The sequence below is a fragment of the Gorilla gorilla genome, chromosome 19, assembly GCF_029281585.2.
Source record: "Gorilla gorilla gorilla isolate KB3781 chromosome 19, NHGRI_mGorGor1-v2.1_pri, whole genome shotgun sequence".
NCBI lineage: Eukaryota > Metazoa > Chordata > Mammalia > Primates > Hominidae > Gorilla > Gorilla gorilla.
Genome location: NC_073243.2, coordinates 88,382,784 through 88,408,073, shown reverse-complemented (window position 1 = coordinate 88,408,073; position 25,290 = coordinate 88,382,784). Strand labels below are relative to the sequence as shown.

Genomic DNA, 25,290 nt, shown 5'->3' with positions numbered 1-25,290 from the left:
TTCCAATGCACCCTGCAGTTCTTGGGATCTGTCAGTTTCCATAATAATGTAAGCAAAGTCCTTACAAAAATTTTTTTCTCTCTGTTTCTCTGAATATATGTAACTATATTCATTCTGTTATCGTTTTGTTCTCTTCATATCAGTGGGAGAAACTGAGGAAACTAAATCTTGAGGAACTGGTACAAATACTAATACTCTGGCTACTGCTATTGTAAAGAATGATAAATTCATTTATCTCTGACCCGTGAGTCCCGTGTCTTCTGTCAGCATTCATAATACTGTTATTGTAGGTGGCTCACTCATTAGTTTGCAGGTACAAATAAATCTCAACCCATTTATGAATCTTGAGAAAATTGTATTTATAATATCTATTTCTATAACAATATTAAGAAACGTATAAACAGTACCCATTTTCATTTTATGTATATATGTGCAGTGCATCATCACTATTTTACAACCAAGAGTTTTACATTTAAATTTGATAATTTTATTCTACATATTATATTTATAAGGCCTATATTTAAAAGGATGGCACAATTTATGTTGATGGAAAAAATGTCCATATGTCTTCATTTTTCACTGGTTAGTAATCCAATTTGAGAAAATTGTATTCTCTTAGCTACTCTCGCTTCTTTTCCCTGTCATTTATTATTATGTTTCACCTCTGTACACAAGGCTATATGGGGCAATGGTGAGTCAGTAAGACCGTACTAGTCACAGTTCCTGCTGTCACACTGAGAGCGGGCTGCAGCGGGAAGAAGGCAAAAGAGAAGCAGGGCTTCTAACACATGCTACTGTTCTACATAGTTTCATAGCAGTCCTGCAAGAAACAGCCAGTATACTTGTAAATGCTGATTCAATTTTTGAAAATTTAAATACAATTTTTTATTTTAATAAGTATTACTAGAACATTTTTATATTTGCAGAATAATTACAAAAATAGTATAGTTTTCATATATCCATACCCAGTTTTTTATAATATAATTATTTAAATAATTATAGTAAATTTGTCATAAACAATGAAACAATATTTCTACATCATCATTAACTAAAATCCATATTTTAATCAGAATTTTCACATTTTTCCTAATGTCTTTTTTTGTTGTTATTTTTTCAAGATCACAATCAGGATATTACATTATATCTAGTAGTCATGTGTCCTCAGTCTCCTCTTGGTTGTGACAGTTTCACAGACTTTTCTTATTTTTGATGACCTTGATGACTGGTAGATTACTGAGAGAGTGTTTTCAATTGAGATCTTTTAAATGTTTCACTCATGTTAGACTTTTGGTAGTAGATTTAATAATGACCACCCAGGCCATGCATGGTGGTCCATGCCTGTAATTCTAGCACTTGGAAGGCTGAGATGGGCACATCACTTGAGTTCAGGAGTTCGAGACCAGCCTGGGCAACATGGCAAAACTCCATCTCTACAAAAATTAGCCAAGCGTAGTGACACTTGCCTGTAGTACAAGATCCCTGGGAGGCTGAAGTGGAAGGATCACCTGAGCCTGGGAGCTGGAGGCTGCAGTGAGTCAGGATTGCACCACTGCACTCTAGCCTGGGTGACAGAGTGAGACGCTGTCTCAAAAAAAAAAAAAAAACAAAAAAACAAAAAAACACCAAAAGATATCAGTTTCCAATGACTGGAACATAAAAATATTACCTTCCTACAAAAAGTTTTTAAAGATATCATTTAGTTAAGAACACTGACATAAGGAGATTATCCTGAATTACTTATTTGGACTTAAATCCAATAACAGATGTTCTTTAGGAGAGATAAGATGGAGACATTATACACATAGAAGACGAGGAGACAGAGGCAGAGATAGGAGTTGTGTAGCCACAAGCAAAGGAATGCTGCAGCCACCAGAAGATGAAAGAGGCAAAAAACAGATTATCTACTAGGCTCCTGAAGAAAGTACTGCCCTATGGACACCTGGATTTCAATCCAGTAAAACTTATTGAAACATCTAGCCTCCAGAATTGTAAGAGAATAAGTTCTTCTTATTTTAAAACACTCAATTCTTGGGAATTTAGCCGCCCTGGGAAACTATACACTGCAATAATGTGTTTTCCAGAGGAAGACCACAGAGATAAAGTGGTATTTTCACCACATTATATCAAGGCTACATAATCTTTTTTGTCTCTAACTTTTATTTTAGGTTCAGGGGTATACATGTACGTTTGTTACACAGGTAAATTGCATATAACGGAGGTTTGGTGTACAGACTATTTTATCACCCAGGCAATAAGCATAGTACCCAATAGGTAGTTTCTTGATCCTTACCCTCTAACACCCTCCACTCAAGTCGACCCAGTGTCTGTTGATCTCTTCTTTGGGTCCATGTGTACTCAAGGTTAAAATCCCACTTATAAGTGAGAGCATGCAGTATTTGATTTACTGTTTCTGCCTTAATTCTCTTAGGATAATGGCCTCTAGCGCCATTTGTATGGCTTCCAAGAACATGATTTCATTATTTTCCTGGCTGTATAGTATTCCATGATGTATATGGTATGACATTTTCTTTAACCATTCCACTGTTGATGGGAATCTAGGTTGATTCCATGTCTTCACTATTGTGATTAGTGCTGTGATGCACATATGCATGCATGTCTTGATGGTAGAACAATTTATGGTCCTTTGGGTATATGATTGCTGGGTCAAATAGTAGTTCTGTTTTAAGTTCTTTGAGAAATCTCCAAAAACTGCTTTCTACAATGGCTAAACTAATTTACATTCCCACCAGCAGTATAAGCATTCCTTATTCCCATAAGCTTGCCATCTGTAATTTTTTGACATTTTAATAATAGTCATTCTGACTAGTATGAGATGGTATCTCATTGTGGTTTTCATTTGCGTTTCTCTGATGACTAGTGATGTTGAACATTGTTTCATGTGCTTGTTGGCCATGTGTATGTCTTCTTTTGAAAAGCATCTGTTCCTGGCTGGGCATGGTGGCTCATGCCTATAATCCCAGCATTTTGGGAGGCCAAGGCGGGTGGATCACTTGAGGTCAGGAGTTTGAGACCAGCCTGGCTAACATGGCTAAACCCCGTCTCTACTACAAATAAAAAACAAAAAAAATTACAAAAAACAAAAGAAGAGCCGAGTGTGGTGGCATGTGCCTGTAATCCTAGCTACTCAGGAGGCTGAGTCAGGAGAATTGCTTGAACCCGGGAGGCTGAGGTTGCAGTGCAGTGAGTCGATATCAAGCCACTGCACTTCAGCCTGGGTCATGGACTGACTCTGTCTCAAAAAAGAAAAGTGTCTGTGCTCTTTGTCCACTTTTTAATGGGATTGTTTTTGCTAGTTAATTTATTTAAGTTCCCATAGATTCTGGATATTACACCTTTGTGAGAGGCATAATTTGAAAATATTTTCTCCCATCATACAGATTGCCTGTTTACTCTGTTAGTTTCTTTTGATCTGCTGAAACTCTTTAGTTTTAATTCGGTCCCTTTTGTCAATTTTTGTTTTTGTAGCAATTGCTTCTGGTATCTTCATCATAAAATTTTTGCTAGGGCCTATGTCTAGAATAATTTTTCAAAGATTATCTTCCAGGGTTTTTATAGATTTAGATTTTACTATTAAGTCTCTAATCCATCTTGTGGTTTTGTTTGTTTTGTTTTTTGTATATGGTGTAAGGAAGGGATTCAGTTTCAATCTTCTGCATATGTTTAGCCAGTTATCCCAACATCATTTATTGAATAGGGATTCTTTTTCCCATTGCTTGTTTTTGTCAATGTTGTAGAAAATCAGATGGTTGTAGGTGTATAACATTATTTCTGGGCTTTCTATTCTATTCCATTGATTTATGTATCTGTGTTTGTACCAGTACCATGCTGTCTTGGTTACTGTAGCCTTGTGGTATAGTTTGAAGTCAGGTAGCATGATGGCTCCAGCTTTTTTCTTTTTGCTTAGGATTGCCTTGAGTATCCAGGATCTTATTTGGTTTGATATACATTTTAAAATATTTTTTTCCTAATTCTATGAAAAATATCACTGGTAGTTTGAGAGGAAAAACATTGAATCTGTAAATTGCTTTGGGCAGTATGGCCATTTTAACAATGTTGATTATTCCTATCCATGAGCATTAAATATTTTCCCATTTATTTATGTTAGCTCTGATTTCTTTGAGCAACATTTTATAATTCCCATTATAGAGATCTTTCTCCTCCTTAGTTAGTTGTATCCCTAGCTATTTTATTCTTTTTGTGGCTATAGTGAACCAGATTACAGTCTTGATTTTACTTTCAGCTTGGATGTTGTTGGTGTATAGAAATGCTACTAATTTTTGTATATTGATTTATATCCCGAAACTTTGCTGAACTTGTTTATCAAATCTATGAGCTTTTGGGCAGAAACTATTCAGTTTTCTAAGTATGAAATCATATTGTGTAAAAACAGAGACAGTTTGACTTTCTCTCTTTCTATTTTGGATAACTTTTATTTCTTTCTCTTGCCTGATTGCTCTGGCTAGGATTTCCAGTATATATTTTATGGGAGTGGTGAGACTGGGCATCCTTGGATTGTTCCTGTTCTCAAGGGGAATGCTTCCGGCTTTTTCACATTCAGTTTGATGTTGGCTGTGGGTTTGTTATAGATGATTGTTGCTATGTTGAGGTATGTTCCTTCAATGCTTAGTTCATTGAGGGTTTTTAATATGAAGGGATGCTAAATTTTATCAAAAGGCTTTTTTTAGTCTATTGAAGTTATCAGGTAGTTTTTGTTTTTAGTTCTGTTTGTGTGATATATCACGTCTATAGACTTATGTGAGTTAAAACAATGTTGAATCTCAGGATAAAGACTACTTAATTTTAGTGGATTAGCTTTTTGATGTGCTGCTGGATTCTGGTTGCAAGTATTTTGTTGAGGATTTTTGCAGCAGTGTTCCTCAGGGTTATTGGCCTTAAGTTTTTCTTCTTTTTCTTGTGTCTTTGCCAAGTTTTGGTATCAAGGTGATGTTGGCGTCAATGAATGAATTACAGAGGAGTATCTTCTCAATTTTTTGGAATAGTTTCAGTGTGAATGATACTAGCTCTTTATGTTTTGAAGAATTAAGCTATAAACCCATGTGGTCCTGAGCTTTTTCTGGTCCGTAGACTTGTTATTACTGATTCAATTTCAGAACTTGTTGTTGGTCTATTCAGGGATTCAATTTCCTGCTGGTTCGATCATGGAAGGTTGTACATTTTGAGGAATGTATCCACCTCTTCTAGGTTTTCTAGTTTGTGTACAAAGAGGTGCTCATAGTAGCCTCTGAGGGTGTTTTTATTTCTATGGGGTTGGTGGTAATGTGCCCTTTGTCATTTATGATTGTGTTTATTTGGTTATTCTGTTTTTCTTTTTCTTTTTTTTTTTTTTTTGAGATGGAGTCTCGCTCTGTCTTTTCTTTATTAGTCTAGCTAGTGGTCTATCTATCGTATTAGTCGTTCAAAGAACCAACTACTGGATTCATTGACCTTTCTTATGGTTTTTCTTTCATATCACAATTTCCTTCAGTCCAGTTCTGATTTAGGTTATTTCTTTTCTCCTACTAGCTTTGGGGCTGGGTTGCTCTTGTTTCTCCAGTTTCTCTGGTTTTAATGTTAAGTTGGTAATTTGGGATCTTTCTAACTTTTTTTTTTTTTTTTTGAGAAGGAGTCTCGCTCTGCCGCCCAGGCTGGAGTGCAGTGGCGCAATCTCGGCTCACTGCAAGCTCCGCCTCCCGGGTTCACGCCATTCTCCTGCCTCAGCCTCCCAAGTAGCTGGGACTGCAGGCGCCCGCCAAGACGCCCGGCTAAGTTTTTTGTATTTTTAGTAGAGACGGGGTTTCACCATGTTAGCCAGGGTGGTCTCCATCTCCTGATGTCGTGATCCGCCCGCCTTAGCCTCCCAAAGTGCTGGGATTACAGGCGTGAGCCACCGCGCCCGGCCGGGATCTTTCTAACTTTTTGATGTGTGTGTTTAGAGTTAAATGTTTCCCTCTAAACACTGCTTTACCTGTGTCCTAGAGATTCTGGTATGTTGTATCTTTGTTCTCATTAGTTTCAGATAACTTCCTGATTTCTCCCTCAATTTCATTACTTACTGAGAAGTTATTCAGGGGCAGGTAGTTTGATTTCCATGCAACGCAATGGTTTTGAGCAATTTTTTTAGTATTGATTTCTATTTTTATTGCACTGTGGTCTGAGAGTTTGTTTGGTATTATTTTAGTTTTTTTTTAATTTTTAGAGAATTGTTTTATGTTTGATTGTGTGGTGGACTTTAGAGTATTTTCTATATGCGAAAAAAGAAGAATGTATGTAATGTGTTGGTTTTGAATAGAGAGTTCTGTAGACGTCTCCTAAGTCCATTTGGTCAAATATCAAGTTTAGGTCCCAGCTATCTTTGTTAGCTTTCTGCCTATATGATCTGTCTAATATTGTCAGTGTGGTGGTGAAATCTCCCACTATTATTATACGGTTATTTAAGTCTCTTCATAGGTCTCTAAGAACTTACTTTATGAATCTGGGTGCTCCTGTGTTGGGTGAATATATATTTAGGATATTTAGATCTTACTGTTCAGTTGAACACTTCACTTTTATGTAATGCTCCTCTTTTTGTCTTTTTTGATCATGGCTAAAAGTCTGTTTTTTTCCTAAAATTAGAATATCAACTTCTGCTCTTTTCTGTTTTCTGTTTGGTTGGCAGATTTTTCTTCATCCCTTTACTTTGAGCCTATGGGTATCATTGCATGTGAAATGGATCTCTTGAGTCTTGCTTCTTTATCCAATATGCTACTCTGTGCCTTTTAATTGAAGCATATATCCCATTTACATTCAAGGTTAATATTAACATATGCAGATTTGATCTTGTCATTATGTTGTTAGCTGGTTTTTGTGCAGACTTGATTGTGGGGTTGCTTTATAGTGGCAATGCTCTACGTATGTAAGCGCATTTTTGTGGTGGTCAATAATGGTCTTTCCATATTTAGCACTTCCTTAAGGACCTCTTGTAAGACAGGTTGAATGGTAATGAATTATTTCAAAATTTACCTGTCTGAAAAGGATTATATTTCTTCTTTGATTATTAAGCTTGTATGGCTGGATATGAAATTCTTGGGTGGAATTTATTTTTTTAATAAGCTAAATGTAGGGTCTCAATCTCTTCTGGCTTGTAGGGTTTCTACTGAAAGTTCTGCTGTTAGCCTAGAGGGGTTCCTTTTGAAAGTGACCTGCCTCTTTTCTCTAGCTTCACATAACATTTTTTTTTTTTATTTCAAATGTGAAAAATTTCATGCCAATGTGTCTTGGGTATGGCCATCTTGAACGGCATCTCTCAGGTGTTGTCTGCGTTTCCTAAATTTGAATGTTGGCCTCTCTAGCAAGGTTAGCGAAATTTTCATGGACAATTTCCTAAAAGTCTTTTTTCCAAGTTGCTTGCTTTCTCTCTCTTTCAGAGATGCCAATGTCATAGATTTGGTCTCTTTACATAATTCCATATTTCTTGAAGGTTTTTCTTTCTTCTTCATTGTTTTTTTCTTTATTTTGGTCTGAGTTATTTTGGACAACCGGTCTTCTAGCTCTGAAGTTCCTCAGCTTGGTCAATTCTGCTGTTAATGCTTGCAATTGTGTTATGCAATTCTTGAAGTAAGTTTGTAAGCAGTATCAGATCAGTTTGGTTCTTTCTGAAAAATGGCCATTTTCTCTTTCATCTCCTGATCATTTTATTATATTCTTAAAGTCTTTGGATTGAGTTTAGACTTCATCCTGATTCTTGATGAGCTTTTTTCTGTTTATATTATGAATTCTATTTCTATTGCTTCATTCATTTTAATTGTTAAGGACCATTGCTGAGGAACTAGTGTCATTGCCTGGAGGTGAGAAGACAGTCTGGCTTTGCGAGTTTTCAGTTCTTGTACTGTTTCTTTCTCATCTTTGTGGCCTGGTGTTCCTTCAGTCTTTTATGTTGTCCTTTGAGTGTGTTTTTTTTTTCTTTTATCTTCTTTGGTGCACTTGGAGGTTTGATTGTGGTATATGGTGGGTTCAGTTGACTGGCCCCATTTCTGAAAGATTTTAGGGGGCCAAGATTCAGCACAGCACTCCTGGAATATGTACTCTAACTCTCGGGGATTGGCACGGAGTCCCAGCTTTGTTATCTGGCCCCTTGAATTTAAAAACATGCTGCACTGGAAGATCCGAGGTGTTTCCAATCTGCTGGCCACAGCAGTCTGATGGGTGGTGATGGCTAAAGGGCTTTGTCACCCACTGGCAGTGGGATCTGTTCTCACTTGCGCATGCCAGCAGCCACAGCAGTGCAGCAGTTGTGCATGTGTGTTGACTGGGTGGGTGGTCACCTGGGAAGCAGAGCTGCAGTGTTCCCGTGTGCTTGCACTGGTGGTGTGGTGGGGGCACAGTGCAGGTGAGGACAGGGTTGCCAGTGTCTGTGCACACTTTGCTGCAGCTGCATGTCAGCACAAGTGAGGCAGAATTTTTAGGGTTTGTTCCCTGTTGGTACCAGCTATGGCAGCATTGCTGGGTCCCCACATGTCATGGAGTAGGGGCTCTTTGGGATGTGATCATCTCGTAGTGGCAGGAGTTGTGCAGAGTGGCGCTTGTGTGCCCACTGGTGAGAGGAAGCTAATTGCGTGTGTGTGTATGCAGGCATGGGTAATATCAGTGGGTGATGGCATTGGGCGAGTGTGTGCCAGCAAGGTATGGGGGAGGTTGTTGTGGAGGGAGAGTGTAGGTGGCCTGGTGAACATTGGCAGGGGCCACTCTGCTGGAGCTTTCCAATGGTCAAGCGTGGTTTACCAGCCAACGAGTTATGATGCGGGCCCCCAAGAAACACCCTGGTTAGATGTCCTAGGATGCACTGCACATGGAAGCAGCTAGGCTGAGACCCCAGGAGAGAACAGCAGATGGGGGCGTCCTCAGATCAGACTGGCCCCATCCCATGGGCGAGACCTCTACTGCCCTGTTCAGGTTCAACAGTCATTCCAAAACTAAACCTTCCTAGATGAGCATGATAAGCCTTGGGGGGATGGGTGTCCCTGCCTGTGCTCCATAGCAGACACTCCTGCACCAAACACTCTGGGCTCCACAAAGGGTGGGGTCCTACCCCTACCACCTAGACAAACAGTTCTTTGTAGCAGCTCAGGTGTCTGTTGGGGTTGTGGAGTCCCCTGATGCCAGGATCCTGGAAGGCTGTGACAAGAGTGAGTCACTCCTTGCCTGTTCAATTCACCCCTTCGTCAGGAATCTCTGGGAGCCAGGAACAAGTCCTGATGCTTGGTAGCCCCATGCAGGGTTCCCAGCTTCCTTCCTCTCTAGATCAGCGACGGTGTCCTCTGTGCATCTTACATGAATATGTCTAGAGTGTACTAGTCTTCCCAATGTCCTGGTCTCCTTTGGACAGCTATTTGTCCTTGCTGCATCTAGTCAGCCATCTTGGCCCCTGGTTTCTCAGGGATCAACACTTTTCATATGACATCACTTTGATGTGAACCTTATCTTTGGCTTGAGGTAGTATTTTTCATTTTTCCCCAATGTGAAATTGCTTTTGTGTTTTTCTTCCCTTTCTGTGCTGTATTTGCTGGAAGAAAAGCACTGTGCACAGCCCACTTAAATAGTGGGGATTTATTCTCTACCTCCTTGCCACGGGAGTGTTTTCATAAATTATTTGGAATTTTACATAGTATATTTGATTATTTTCCCATCAATTTTTTATTCAATCATTTATTAATATTAGAATGATTCTGTTAATATTTGTTTTACATTTTAGGTTTTAAGCCAACCTACTTTATTTATGTTGTTCAGAATGCTTGGCCATTGGTGGTGGTGGTCAGGGGTGTCTTTCAGATGTCTTTTATACCATTTTTTATTTTATTTTTAAGAGACAGTGTCTGCTGCTCTGTTGCCAGAGCTGGATCACATTGGCACCATCACGGCTCACTGCAGCCTCGACCTCTGGGCTCAAGTGAATCTCCCGCTGCAGCCTCCCGAATAGCTGAAACTACAGACACATGCCACCATACCCAGGTAATTTGTATATCTTTTGTTGAGATGGGGAATTTCTATGTTGCCCAGGTTTGTCTTGAACTCTTGGCCTCAAACAAACCTCTCATCTCAGCTTTCCAAAGTGCTCAGTATTCTTTTGACATATCATAATCTTCTCCACCCCCACCAGCATCGTGTAATTATTGATGGTACACTATGATCTATGCTTATCTTGTATATTTCCTGACTCAAACCTGGTATCAATCATTTCACCAAGGAGCTCTGGGTCTTTTTGTCATAGAATAGTGTTGGAAATCAAAATATGGGTCACTATGTGTGCTAGTTGCCATTGGCTTCAACTCTACTTTTAACTTATTTGAGTAATTATAGAAAAGTGAGTTTCTTGTAACAGCACAATTGGGTCTTTTTGTTTTTTGGTCCACTCTTACAATCTTTTTATCTTGATTGGTATATTTTGATCATTCACAATATTGATGAAATTGGATTAATAGATCTATTTTTGTAACTGTTGTCTACTTGTGGCATTTGTTCTTTGTTATTTTTCTTTTCCTGCCTTGAATGATTTCAGTTGAGCATTTTATGTGATTCTATTTTATCTTCTTTCTTAGTAGATCACATATACCTATTTATTTTTTAATTTTTTAGTGGCTACCCTACAGTTGACGGTATAGATTTGTAATCCGTATAAGTCTACTTTCAAATAAAACTACCATTTCACATATAGTGCAGGGACACTATGACACAGTGTTTCTAATTCTTACCTCCCATCCTTTTGACATTGTACCTTTCATTTTACTTATTCACATTATATGCTTACATAATACATTGTTATTATCACTGCTTTAAGCAAATGTTATTTTTTAGTGGTTAATGGGTCGGTTAATTAATATTTTTAAAAAACATTTATTTTACCTGTATTTATTCCTTCTCTGACAATTTTTATTTCTTTGTACATAATTAGTAGTCTGACTTATGTTAGTTTAGAAAATACAAGAAAAAAGCAAACAATGATGGAAAAGATATTGTGGTAAAATGAATTCTATCCCTCTAAGTAATACTGTTATTTGCTTTTTCTTGTTTGTGTATGTGTGTGTGTGTAAAGTATAACAATATTTACATAGAGATAAAGAAAGTAATAATATTCTATATATGCAGAATTCAAAATTTCTGCCCTTAGGAAGCTAACATGATTGGTGAAAGTTCAGAAGAAAATGTAATTTGCTTTGTCAATATTGAATCAGAAAACATTTATTCAGTACCAGCAATATTACTGGTGCTGTCCTGGGGAGTGAGGGTGCAGTTCTTAACACATTCCATCTTTATTTAAGCTTACGACCTCTATACTACTATCTCAAAAATACACAGAGAATAAGTAGAAATGAAAATCAAAACAGGATATTACCACATATATATTCAAAAAATTCAGACTTTTTAATGCAAATTTTTAAATGCTTTTATTAAACAGATCATTTTAGGTCAAAGCAGAAATTCAAACCGAAAGTGTTGTATTTCTCTAAGCCAGGGATAATGAAAACACAGTGTATTTAGACAAAATTCATTCAGAAAAAAACCTGTAGCTTGAAATCTTAGATCAATATAAAGCAAAGTGTAAAAAATGATTTTAAAATTTCATAATGTCAATAACAAACAGAAAAAACAAACCAAAGAAAAGACAAAAGATTTAATGAAGAATGAGGAAGAAATTAAAGACCTAGAAAAAAGTAAAGTGAATACATTATAAAGCTTGTCCTTTGAAAATTCTGCAAAATAGTTCTATCACAAGCTAATCTAGGCAGCCTTAAAGGGGAAGGGTATACAAACATACACATCATTCATAAAAATGAGAAGAGAAAATTAATCAAGAAAATAGAGGAAATTTAAAAAATTATCAGATACTTTGCACAGCTATATGCAAAAATTAGATAATTTTTAGAAAAATATAAATTTCGTAATGTTGAACAAGAGACAAAATGTATGTGGGAAAAATATCTAGAATAAATAAATAATATTTTTCAAATACTACTATCCCTAGAACAGGCTTCCTTCTCCAAGTGCCTGGCTCATTTATATTTACTAGATTATAATATACACTATCAAAGTTTAAGAGAAGATTTTCTCAGTGCTATTAAGAATTCCAGATCTTGTTGAAAGAGATAGACAGAGAAAGATAAATATTTAAAAGCTTTATAAGAAGTGAATGTGCTATTTATACAAACTCTGGTAACTGGTTCTTAAAAATCTGTAAGTACATCTCACTTACATGTAGATGAAACAATACAGCATGATATTAAAGTGGGATTTAGTCTGGGAACAAAAGGATAACTCAACATTTGAAAATATTTTAATATAATTTATCACACTAAGAGATCCCAGGAGGAAAAAAAATCACATAAATATTACCTAATATACTGAAAAGTCACTTGGCAATATCCAAAACTGTTGAGCCATAACTATTACATCAATATAAGTTAATGAAAATTCTTTTAAATCATTATTTCATATATCTATATCTGTAACATATATATGTGTATACATGTATACCCAAATATATATGTATATCTCAAAATCAAGTTTTCTTATCAATAAAGGATTATTTGAGATAGGCTTTCAAAAGTAATGTATTCATGACTATAATGGAAGTGTTAGAGAATGCAATAAACAACTTATAGATATTAAAGTTGCAATTAAAGAATTAGAAAAATATAAAATTATATCTTTCTTTTAGATCATATGAAAATAAAAGTGGAAGTTCTATAAGATCAAATTAAAATGACAAGAAGTGTTTTATTAGTGAGATATAAAACAAATATACTAGCATCAATAAACTATATAAATATGTTATTTTCACATATATGATTTTTATATATCATATATACATACATATATAGATAAAATATAAACAATAGATTTTACATATAAATATGAATAGACTTTACAAACGTGTGAGTGCACACACATGCACAGATATACACATGCATGCAAGCAAGAACTGGCTTTAAAGTATAAAGGAGATCTATGTTACATCATCAATATTAACAAGAACAAGTAAAAACTACAAAATATATGTAAAATGTATGTAAAGAAATGGTCTATAACATAATTTAAAATTAGTCAAATATAAATTAATGAATTAAATTTTAATTTAATTTAATTATTTCATGAATTTAATTTGAATTCATTCATTTAAATTAATTTAATTTAAATTAAATCTAATTTAATTAATCTCTGTTTTTGTAAGTAGACAAGCTGACACCGACACATGCAGAAGTAAACAAGGAAAACTTTCTAGAAATTTTCTAGCACAAAAAAAATGTTAAGTGGTTGGTGGGAAGTATTAGACCTTCAATAATTAAAACATGGTATAATTTACCAATATTTAAGCCATTATGATATTGAAACATGAACAGAGCACATGTCTATTTCATATAATACAATTAATACATATATTTTAAATGTATATATTCATAAATAGACAATTTATATAAGACAAAGAAAGCATTTAAAATCAGTGAGTTTGTAAAATGACTTCCTAGTAAAAGATATTGAGATAACTGGAAGGTAATTTAGATTCAGAATTTTTCTTTCTACATTATAAGATAAATGTCAAATAGTTAAGAACTTACTTGTAAAACATTAAACCATAAAGTATAAAAAGTATTGCGACATTTTTACAATAATGAAATATGTAATATCTGTTTCAATGTAGACGCTGTTAAAAACATCACAAGCAAAAAAGAGGTAGGTAAAAATAACAAACTAGAAAAATATTTGCAATTCATACTACAAATAAAGGAGTAATATTCCCACATTGCACAGAACACCTACAATTCAGAAGAAAATGACCAACATGCTGATTTAAAAATAATGGGCTGAAGGCACAGGAAAGCAGAAAAAGTAGCAACAGCATTGATATATATATGAAAAAGTGGTCAAGTTGCCTCATGGTAAGATAAATGCAAGTAAAACCCAGCAATTCACACCTGTAACACTCTAGGGAGACAGCATTTCAATGCGTTCATTGTGTGGGTAGAAAATAGAAAAGCATTTATTGAGGAATATCTGGCAGTACCTGACAAAATTATGAATTTTGGAATTCTATTTCAGAAATACAGCAGTATAAATATAGAATAAATCTTATGCAGGCACAATTATTGTAGAAGTGTTTATAATAGAAAAATACAATAAAGATTCCATGTGCTCATTAATAGAAAATGGGTTATAGTCCTCTAAAAGAAAAAAAAAGGCAGAAAAAAATGAATATAAGAATTTATTTTTACTAAGAAAAACTCACCAGGATATGTTGATAAACTGAAAGATCAGCTTCTAAATATTATATATAGTGTTCTCCTTTATTCCAAAAGGTATACAGATAAAAATATAATTTCATTTGCTTAAAATATTTGAGAAAAATAAAGAAAATAATAAATAGCATACACATGACAGTGATTTGGCAGAGACAGGAAGAGGGAAAGTCAAAGACATAACTTCTCTGCTTATGCTTCTTTTTATATTACAATGTAAATTGTGCTTATGTTCGAGAAAGCGTATTTTGCATTTTAGAAAAATACTCCAAATAAACAGATGGTCCAACAATGAGAGAGATATTTATGGGAATCTAGTATGATTCAGGTAATGCTTTAAAGGCTTAGGTCATGGTGATGAATAACGGGGAGAAAAAAATTGGGTCCTTTGGAACCAGGGCATTATTATAACTCATTTATGGTCTCCCCATGCTACCAGAAATTTTTCTATCAATATTCTTTAATCTTTTTTCTAGAATTGGTAAAGAAAAAAGAAGTAAAAGAACCACCTTAAAGCTAGTTACTCAATCTGACAAAATGTTTTGGGGTGCTGAATTTAGTAATTATCTATATGGGTTATTTAATGTAATTTTTTGCTAATCTAGATAAAACAAAGATTGCTATATTTGCTCTTTATTCAAGAATGTTCTCTTTTCCCCTGGTTATTTCTCAGCTTTGCAAATTTGCATTGATAAGAATCAGAATGCTTTCTCAGTGACACATTATGCACCTGACAAAATTCAATGGAGGGTGATGATTCTTAATTTTAATGACAGGCTTTCTACTTTCCATGGACTACACATAAATCTTTAATTAAGAGTTATGAGGCAACACAGGGAGCACAACAAATCCTCCATTTGGTTTGTGAAATTTAAACTGAGTAAAAAAATCTGCTAGTAAAAGAGATGCTCCAAAGAGATAATATAAATATATACTTTAAGTAGGTATAAAAATAGAAATAATGATACAAATTATAAACTGATCAGTATTTAAATATGTTTATTTTATTAAATACAGATGACAATCTCAGTCTTTAATAAATTTTAAAAAATTAATGCACTTAATCAAAATATTAATAGCATAGCCTTGAAAAAATTAAGGAAACATGATTCCTAACTTCAGCTAGATTTCGGACAACTGGAATGTGATTATGCACATTGTTCTTTACTTGCAACCCTTAAATGAGTCCTTAAGATATGAGAAACATACAATCGTCTTCTTAGCCTCAAGAAATAATTTTCTTCTTCATAACATTTTTCAATCAGAAAGGTATATGTGTGTAGAGAGGTTGATGTGGTAGTTTTTTGTAAATAAACAAGCTGGCCAGAGGAAAAAACAATAGATGTGGCAAAGAAGAGTCAAAGATTTGTTGTTTTAACTTACCATCTTTCATAATCTACATGTCAAATAACATGGACCCAGGACATATGCTTGTTTCACATGACATATGCTTGTTCATTGGGGGGATTTTGAGTAACGGATTATTCAACATGTTAATAGGGCCCAACACATTAGCCTTACATACAAGATATATTATAACACATAAGTAAGCTGTATTAGTCTGTTCTTGCATTGCTATAAAGAACTACTTGAGATGGGGCAATTTATAAAGAAAAGAAGTTTAATTGACTCACAGTTCAAGGCACGTTTTACATGGCTGAAGCAGGAGGAAGAGGCAAAAGGTAAAGTGTTACAGACTTTCAAACAACCAGATCTCAGGAGAACTCACTCACTATTATGAGAACAGCAAGGGAGAAATCCATCCCCATAATCCAATTACCTCCCAGAAGGCTTCTCCTCCAACACTGGGGAATAAAACTTGACATGAGATTTGAGTGGGAAACAAATCTAAACCATATCATCCTGACCCTAGCCCCTCTCAAATCTCATGTCCTTCTCACATTGCAAAATACATTTATCCCTTCTGAACAGTCCTCCAAGTATTATCCCAGTTCAGCATTAACTCAAAACTCCACAATCCAGAATCTCATCTGAAGCAAGGAAAGTTTCTTCCACCTATGAGCCTGTAAAATCAATAACAAATTACTTCCTTCCAAGATACAATGGGGTTACAAGCGTTGGGTAAATACACCCATTCCAAAGGAGAGAAACCAGCCAAACAAAGTGGATACAGGCTCCATGCAAGTCTGAAAACTAGCAGAGCAGTAATTAAATCTTAAAACTCCAAAATGATCTCCTTTGACTCCATGTTTCACACCCGGCCACAGTGATATAAGGGTGAGATTCCAAACCTTGGGCAGCTCTGCCCCTTGGGCTCTGCAGGGTATAGCTTCCTCAGCTGCTTTTACGGGCTGACATTGACTGCCTGTGGCTTTCCCAGGCACATTATGCAAGCTGATGATGAATCTACCATTCTGGGATCTGGCAGATGGTGGCCTACTTCTGACAGCTCCACTAGTCAGTGCCCCATTGGGGATTCTGTGTGGTGGCTCCATCCCCACAATTCCCCTCTGAACTGCTGAAGTAGGTTCTTAATGAAGGCTCTACCCCTGCAGTAGACTTCTGCCTGGACATCCAGGCATTTCCATACATCTTCTGAAACCTAAGCAGAGGCTCCCAAGCTTCAGCTCTTTCCCTCTCTGCACCTATAGGCTTAGCACCACGTCAAAGCCACCAAGGCTTATTGTTTACATCTTCTGGAGCTTCAGGCTGAGATGTATCTGGGGCCTTTTAGTAATGACTAAAGTTGGAGTGCCTGGGCTTTAGGGCACATGTTCCAGGGCTTCACAGAACAGTGGGGCCCTGGACCCATGAAATCTTTCTTCCTTCCTAGGCCTCCAGGCCTCTAATGGGAGGAGCTGCCATGAAGGTCTCTAAAATGCCCGTTTTCTCCATTATCTTTGTTATCAACATTTGGCTACTTTTTACTTACACAGATTTCAACATCTGGCTTGAATTCTTCTGCAGAAATGTATTTTTTTTCCTACTACTTTGCCAGACTGCACATATTCCAAACTTTGCACTCTGTGTTGAGGTATGTTTATTCTATAACTAATTTATTGAGAGTTTTTTTCATGAATGGGTCTTGCACTTTATCAAATGCTCTTCATGCTTCTATTGAGATGATCTTATGGCTTTTGTCCTTTATTCTTTTGACATGGTGTATCATATTTATTTATTTGTGTATATTGAAGAATCCTTGCATCCCTGGAATAAATTATCTTGATCCTGGTATATTGTCTTGTTGATGTGCTGTTGAATTTTTTTTACTAGTATCTTGTTAAGGATGTTTACTTCTATGTTAATCATGGATATTAGCCTTTAGCTTTTGTTGTTTTTGTGTCCTTGTTTAGTTTTGGTATCAGGATAATGCTGGCCTCATAGGATGAATTAGGAAGAATTCCCTCCTCTTCAATATTTTTGAATAGTTTGAGGATTGGTGTTAGTTCTTTAAAAGTTTGATAGAATTCAGAAGTAAAGCCATCAGGTCCTGGGCTTTTTTTTGTTGGGAGACTTTTTATTACTGACACAAACTTGTTACAACTTATTCATCTATTCAGGTTTGTTATTTCTTCTTGGCAGGTTGAATGTGTCTAGAAACTTACCCATTTTCTTCAGGCTTTTCGATTTGTTGGCATATGGTTGTTTATAACCAAGTGTACAGTTTCTGACATTCATAAGCTGTGGTTATGCGTATTATACTGCCAGTCAAAACACTACTTGTAATACAACTGAGAATAAAATTTATATGTACCCATATGGTCTATCTCCCACTTGCATTTTTATCTTCATCTTTTTTTACATTTTCCATGACATTGGTGCCCTGTGAAATACTTTCACCTTCTCTCCCTCTTCCCATTAGACTGATTTTACCCTGTAGGCTAGTGTATTGTCATCTTTCAGACCCTGGTTCTAATGTTGCTTCCTGTACCCTTTATCCTGCCCCACTAGCAGAGGATCCTTCAGTTATGAACTTCTAGCACAATACACATTCTTCCTTCATAGAATTTAACATAAATTTATTTGGGTAACAATTTGATTGAGAATGTAGTATTAAGTAAAATACAAGCACTATAAGTAAAAGAGAAACCGTAACTTAGTTGCCCATTTTATATCCAAACCAAAACCAGTGCCTGGTACATAGTTGCCTTCAGTAAATATTTGGGAAATGTATGGCTGAATTCTTGACAAGCTTCAAATAAATAAATGGTCCCTGTCTTCCTCTATGTGCAACTATGTACTAAAAGACTTACTATGCAAGTGTTTAAAATAAATAATGCTTATGTATGTCTTTTAAAATTTGTTTTGAAGAAACATCATCTTAGTGAATAGCTATGATGGAAAATGTGAATTATACTTGATTACACCTTCCTCTTCAAATTCCATACCTAATTGGTCTCCAAGTTCTTTTGATTCTTCTATCTTACATCTTTTGATGTGACCCTCCAAACTCACCCGTAATTATTCATCCTTTGGTGGCTTCATTCATGCCTTAGTTAGAGCAGTGATAATTTTATTTCCTGAAGGTACTCAAGATGCCCCCCAGTATACCATTTGCAATTTCAACTTTTTAATATTTAGGTCTGAGAGTATAATTTTCTCCTCCTTTTTAGAAGAAAATTCCAGCTTTGGCTGGCAGGAAGGTTTGGAAGCTGATGACCAAAAGGATATTTAATCATGTCTTCATATGCTCTTTGGTCGCCTGAGTATACGACAGGGAAAGAGATAAAAAAAAGAATGGTCTTGAATCTCCCTTCTGTGTATTGCCTATTCTTTCTTTCAAGTGGAACCTGATAAGGTCATTAGTGTGGCTTTGTTTTTGCAGGAGGATTAATCCTTCTAGGACACACACTAATTGGTCATAAGGAAAAGCAGATATTCTAGTTATCTCATTGATGTTTTTCATGGTGGGTTGTAGGAGAAATAAACCAGAAGTTTACTGATATAAAACAAAGTTACATAAAAGCAGTATGTGGGCCAGGCATAGTGGTTCACGCCTGTAATCCCAGCACTTTGGGAAGGCAAGGTAGGCGGATCACGAGGTCAGGAGATTGAAACCATCCTGGCCAACATGGTGAAACCTCGTCTGTACTAAAAATACACAAATTAGCTGAGTGTGGTAGTGTGTACCTGTAATCCCAGCTACTCGGGAGGCTGAGGCAGGAGAATCACTTGAACCCAGGAGGCAGAGATTGCAGTGAGCCGAGATTGTGCCACTGGACTCCAGCCTGGCAACTGAGTGAGACTCCATCTAAAAAAAAAAAAAAAAAAAAAAAAAAGCAATATGCAAAGTAAGTTTGCCACACTGTTATTGATTGCACAAATTGCACACATTTCTTTAAAGTTCAGCAAGATATTTTCAAACATTATTGAAACTTGAGTTAAAGCTTTTGAATCTTTAGAACTTGAATCTCACATATAAGGTAATAGCAGTTTTGTTTAACACATTAAAAAGCATGGTTACTATTCATTTGGAAAAATAAAGATAAAATTAGCAAACTAAAAAGTACAAATACCAATTTATTGAAGTATGTCTTTTCATCTACTAAATTGTGCATTAAGAAATAAGATAATTTATCCTTTATTTTTCATCTCCCCAATGGTCCTTAAAATAATGCTTTATTAATGCAGGTTTTTACAAAATTGGCATAAGGTTTGCACTTAAAGAGACTGATATGAAACCACTATCCTCTAACACTTTATAAAATCCTGGAGAAAGTATGGATTTCCATTTGCTTCAGGTTTTATTCATCTTAAACTTACAACTAACTCTTTTAAAGTATGGTCTATAATTGTAGCTGTATAGATTCCCCCACTGACATGGCAAGAGATAAAAATGTTGTTTTTTTTTTACAAAGAAACACACACATACATACTTGAAGCAATGAAAGATAACACATTTCTCTTATGCTTGTGATATGGTTTGGATTGGTGTCCCTGCCCAAATCTCATGTGGTATTGTAATCCCATATGTTGAAGGAGGGACCTGTTGGCAGGTAATTACATCATGGTGGTAAATTCTCTCTTGCTGTCCTTGTGATAATAAGTTCCCATTAGATCCGGTTGTTTAAAAATGGGTAGAACTTGTGCCTTCACCCTCTTCCTCCTGCTCCAGCCATGTAAGACATGCCTCCTTCCTCTTTGCCTTTCACCGTGATTGTAAATTTCCTGAGGCCTCCCAAGCCATGCTTTCTGGACAGCCTGCAGAACCATGAGCCAATTAAACCTCTTTTCTTTATAAATTACCCACAAAGACACAAACTTCATGGCTCGACCAAAAAATCACTCAAGATAATCTATAGACTTCAATTTCCAAATATAAAATTGTAAAAGTTATAGAAGAAAACCTACATGGATTTGGGTTGGTGATAAATTTTTAGATACAATAGCAAAAGCAAGTCCATAAAAGAAAAAAAAAATTGATGATGTGGACTTTATTAAAATTTGAAATGTCTACTCTGAAACATCCTGCTACGAGAATGAAAAACCAAGCCACAGACTGAGAGAAAATATTTATAAAACAAACCTGAAAGGGATTTATATGCAAAATATACAAAGAAATTCTAATGCTCAGCAAGAAGACAACACAATTAAAAGGTAGACACCTCACTAAAAAAGATAAGACAACAAACAAGCATCCAAAAGAATGCTCATGGCACATGTCATAGGGAAAAGCAAATTAATGCAACAATGGTATACCACTGAGCATCTACTAATGTGACTAAAACCTTTTTTTAATGTAATAAAAATTACAACAGGAGGCTGGGAACAGTGGCTCATCCCTGTAATCCCATCATTTTGAGAAGCAAAGTCGGGAGGATCACTTGAAACCAGGAGTTCAAGACCAGCCTGGGCAACATGTGAGACCCCCATCTTTACCAAAAATTAAAAAATAAAATAAAATTAACCAGCCCTGGTGGCACACACCTGTAATCCCAGCTGAGGTGGGAGAATTGCTTGAGCCTGGATGGTAGAGGCAGCAGTGAGCAGTGTTCGCACCACTGCACTCAGCCTGGGCTACAGAGCAAGACTCTCTCTCAAAAAAACAAATAAATAAATAAAATTAAAATAAGTTGCAACAGGAACTCTCGTTCAATGCTAGTGGAATGCATAATGATACAGCAACTTCAGAAAACAATATGGCAGTTTTTATTAAAGTTAAACATACTCTCACCATAGAGGCACTCCTAGGTTTTGGGGGGTTTTTGTTTGGTTTTGTTTTTTGTTTTGTTTTGAGATGGAGTCTCACTCCCAGCTAATTTTTTAATTTTTTGTAGTCGGGATCTCCCTATGTTGCCCAGGCTAGTCTTGAACTCCTGGGCTCAAGTGACCCTCCCACCTCAGCCTCCCATGTAGCTTGGACTTAAGGCACGGACCACAACACCCAGCTAATTAAAAAAACATAATTTGGTAGAGATGGGCCTCAATATGTTGCCCAGGCTAATCTGAAACTCCTGGCCTCAAAGAGTCCTCCCTCCTTGGCCTCCCAAAGTTTTGGGATTACAGGCATAAGTCACTGCATCCCATCTTTGATTTTTTAATCAAGTTATTTTTTGTTGTTGAGCTTTAAGACTTTTTTTATAAGTTTCTGGATATTAATTCCTTATCAGTTATATGATTTGCAAATGTTTTCTCTCGTTCTATATAGGTTGCCTCGTCACTGTTGATTGTTTCCTTTGCTACACAGACGTTAAGTTTGACGTACTCCCATCTATCTAATTTTGCTTTGGTTGCTTATGCTTTTGGTGTCATATCCAGGAAGTAATTGCTCATTCCAATGTTATAAAGATTTTATTTTTTTTCTTCTTGGAGTTCTGTACTTTTAGGTCTTAGATTTCAGTCTTCAATTTATTTTGAGTTAATGATAATAGATAATGCATCATACGGTAGCATTCCATACAATGGAATGATATGGTTTGGATCTGTGTCCCTGTCCAAATCTTATGTTGAAATGTAATCGCCAGTGTTGGAGGTGGGGCCTGGTGGGAGGTGATTGGATCACAGGACAAACTTCTTATGAATGGTTTAGCACCATCCCTCTTTGGAACTGTATAGTGAGATCTGGTTGTTTAAAAGTGTATAGCACCTCCCCGCCTTTCTCTCTTCCTCCTGCTCTGGCCACGTGAAGTGCTGACTCCCCTTTCACCTTCCGCCATGAGCGTAAGTCTCCCAAGAAGCCAAGCAGGTGCCAGCATCATGCTTCCTGTACAGCCTGCCGAGCAATAAGCCAATTAAATCTATTTTCATTAGAAATTACAGTCTTAGGTATTTCTTTATAGCAGTGCGAGAACGGACTAATACAGATGCCAATCCCCCAGGCTCCGTATCTCCTTGCAGGAGACTCTGGCATTAGCTGACCTCTGACCCAGGAGACAGCAGGGGCAGCTTCCCTGTGGGACTTGGGTGCCTCTGTTCTGCAAGTCCTCCTGCCCACTGGCCCCTCCCAGGGCCCATGCCTAGCCACTCTGCAAGAGCAGGTGCACACACAGTGCAGCCTCTGCAGCCCAGCCTGAGTGCATCGCTCCACCTGAGTACCTTCCCCGTGACCCAGGAGTACATTGGATTCCCCAGCACAGCGAGAGCCCAACCTCAAGCCATACTTCTTGGTGTCCCCAGGGCTGTGGCACGTAGCTAGGGATACCGGGGGCGGGGGGGAGATCTGTGGCTAGCACTTGAACGGGGGAGGAGCCCCCACTCTCAGAGCACTGAGAGAGGTGAGACATTTGGGACACTGGGCAGCGAGGGAGCGAGGCATGCCTCCCTCCAGAGGGCCAGTCCAGAAAAGGGGAGACCTATGCAGCCTCTGCCCGAGGGAGCCCCGCAGCCCAGAACACCTAACAAAAGAAACGCAGGCAGCCGCCAGTGATCACAGGAGGCTCCCCCAAGGCCCAGGAGCTGGTAAAGGGCTATTGCTCTCCCGTCTCACCGCAAAGCACGCCTGCGCACAATTCACCCACACGTAAGGGTCCTGTACAGAACCCTGGCCCTCTGAAGCATCCAGAAACGAAGCCAGCTGACAATACCCAACTTACACCACAGTTAAAGGAACACCAACCCTCCCAGATGAGAATCAGTGCAAGAACTCTTGCAATTCAAAAAGACACAGTGTCCCCTTAGAAGACCCAGGCCTGCGGAGGGACGTGAGGAGCAGCCCCGACTCCCGACTCAGTCGCAAACACCGGAGTTGGGGAAAACCAAGAATTAAAACCCGCGAAACTGCGCCTGCGCGCCGGAGGGTTACACGCAAGCCCCTCTGGGAGGCGAGGGACCTTCCTCAGGGGCGGGAAGAGCCAGGCCCCTCCCCCACCTCCTGAGCCCAAAACCGGGTTGTGCCCGTGACTGACAGGCAAGGCTCCGCCCTACTCCCCGCCCATTTAGCGCCTCCTGACTGCCGAATGGCGGGCTCGCCTTGGTCTCCGTGCTGATTGGCTGGCAGCTGTACAGCCTGTCACTTCGCCCTCCACCACATCTCACCTCCTGAGGGACTCTGAGAGGACGCCCGGCCAGGGTGAACACCGCGGCAGGAGAGCACGGGAGACTGTGAAGAGCATGGGGAGCCTTTGTCGTGCAGCGTGAAACCCTTGTAAACCCTCATCCCGAGACCTTCAAATTTTAGCTTGGGAGACCCCAGATCCCCTCACCCTGGGAAGCTCCAAATTCTCTCAGCCTCAAGAGACCCCAAATCCTGCCACCTTGAGGGATTTAAAATCCCCTCAGCATGAAACCCCCAAAGTACCTCAGCTTCAGAGACTCCAAATCCCTTCACCCAGGGGAACAGCGAATCTCCTAATGCTTAGCGCACCAAATATTCTGAGCCTGAGAAGCCGCAATTCCCTTCACCTTAAGGCAACCCAAATCCTTCAGCCTGAGGAACCCTAAATATCTCACCCACAGACAGACCAAATTTCCCCAACCTCAGATAACCTAAATAGCCTGAAAACTCAATCCCTTCAGCTTCAAGGACCAAATAACCTCAGTGTCAAAGACCCTAAAACCCCTTTATGAGAGATCCAAATCTCCTTTACCTGAGACCCAGAATTTCCTCAGCCTCAAAGATCCCAAATCCTTTCATCCTGAGGAACCCCAAATCCCCTTAACCTGATGAATCTCAAATCCTGTCAGCTTGAGCACTCCAAATCTTTTCAGCTTAAAAGACCCCAAATCTCATCCTGAAAAAACCACAGATACTATCAGCCTGAGGGATACCAAAGCTCAGGCTGAGGGACCCCAGCCTGAGGGACCCCAAATCTCAACCTGAGAAATAGCTCCCCTTAGAGATGCAGACTGCTTTACTCCTGGATTTTTCTAGAATCCTCAGGTAGAGGTCCCCAAATCCTGTCTATGCGAAATGTTCATTTTGCCTCGCTGAAACAGAACTCTGCCCCTCAGTCTGACCCAAGTCTCAGCAGTCGGGCGGCCTCAAGGTCTCCTTGGGACTCCTCTGGCTCTCACACCTCAGGACTCCCCTCAAACACCGGTAGCTACAACCCTCCAGGCACCTGTGCCACCCTTCTCCAAATGAGCCTAGCTGCAGGGGAACTAAAAGAACAAAATCCAGCTTACATTAGGTGGTAGCTCATGGCCAGTGGAGGCCTTCCCATCCCATCAGTACCCTCAAATCTCCTTGGGGTGCTCGAGACCTCACCAGGAACCCACATCTTCCTGCTCTGAACACCCAGCCAGATGGAGAAGACAGAGCCTGGTTCTGGGTAGTGCTCAGGGCTGTTGCCCCCTCTCAGCACCTTCTCCTTCCACAGGAGCCTTTGGCCTAGGAGCTGGGAGACTCAGGGCCCTTCTCACACTCAGAATTGGAGCAGGGCCTTGGAGACAGTCCCAGCACCATGAGCCCTGAAAGGTCCCAAGAGGAGAGCCCAGAAGAAGACACAGAGAGAACAGAGCGGAAGCCCATGGTGAGAAGTGGAGGAGGCGAAGCTGGACTCCTAGCAGGAGCTGATCTCTGGAGTGCTGCAGACTCCTGGCCTGTACCCTTGGGGGACCCTATCTGAATGTGCGTGGAATGGGGGCAGCTGGTCCTGGCCAGGAC

At 38.3% G+C, this 25,290-nt stretch overlaps 1 protein-coding gene across 2 annotated transcripts in view; it reads left to right on the top strand.

Moving 5' to 3' along the window:
• Window positions 1-25,290, top strand: part of PRDM9 (PR/SET domain 9) — an 83,397-nt gene that overhangs the window by 39,671 nt on the left and 18,436 nt on the right. Inside the window, exons 1-2 of one of the 2 annotated variants that reach the window (XM_031003382.3) lie at window positions 23,533-23,829; window positions 25,004-25,156. In XM_031003382.3, coding sequence (XP_030859242.3) covers window positions 25,088-25,156 — 69 coding nt within the window. In that variant the 5' untranslated portion in view covers window positions 23,533-23,829; window positions 25,004-25,087. Of the gene's footprint in view, window positions 1-9,860; window positions 10,006-23,532; window positions 23,830-25,003; window positions 25,157-25,290 lie in introns of those variants that run through there. The other variant, XM_055367487.2, reaches the window with a different exon arrangement.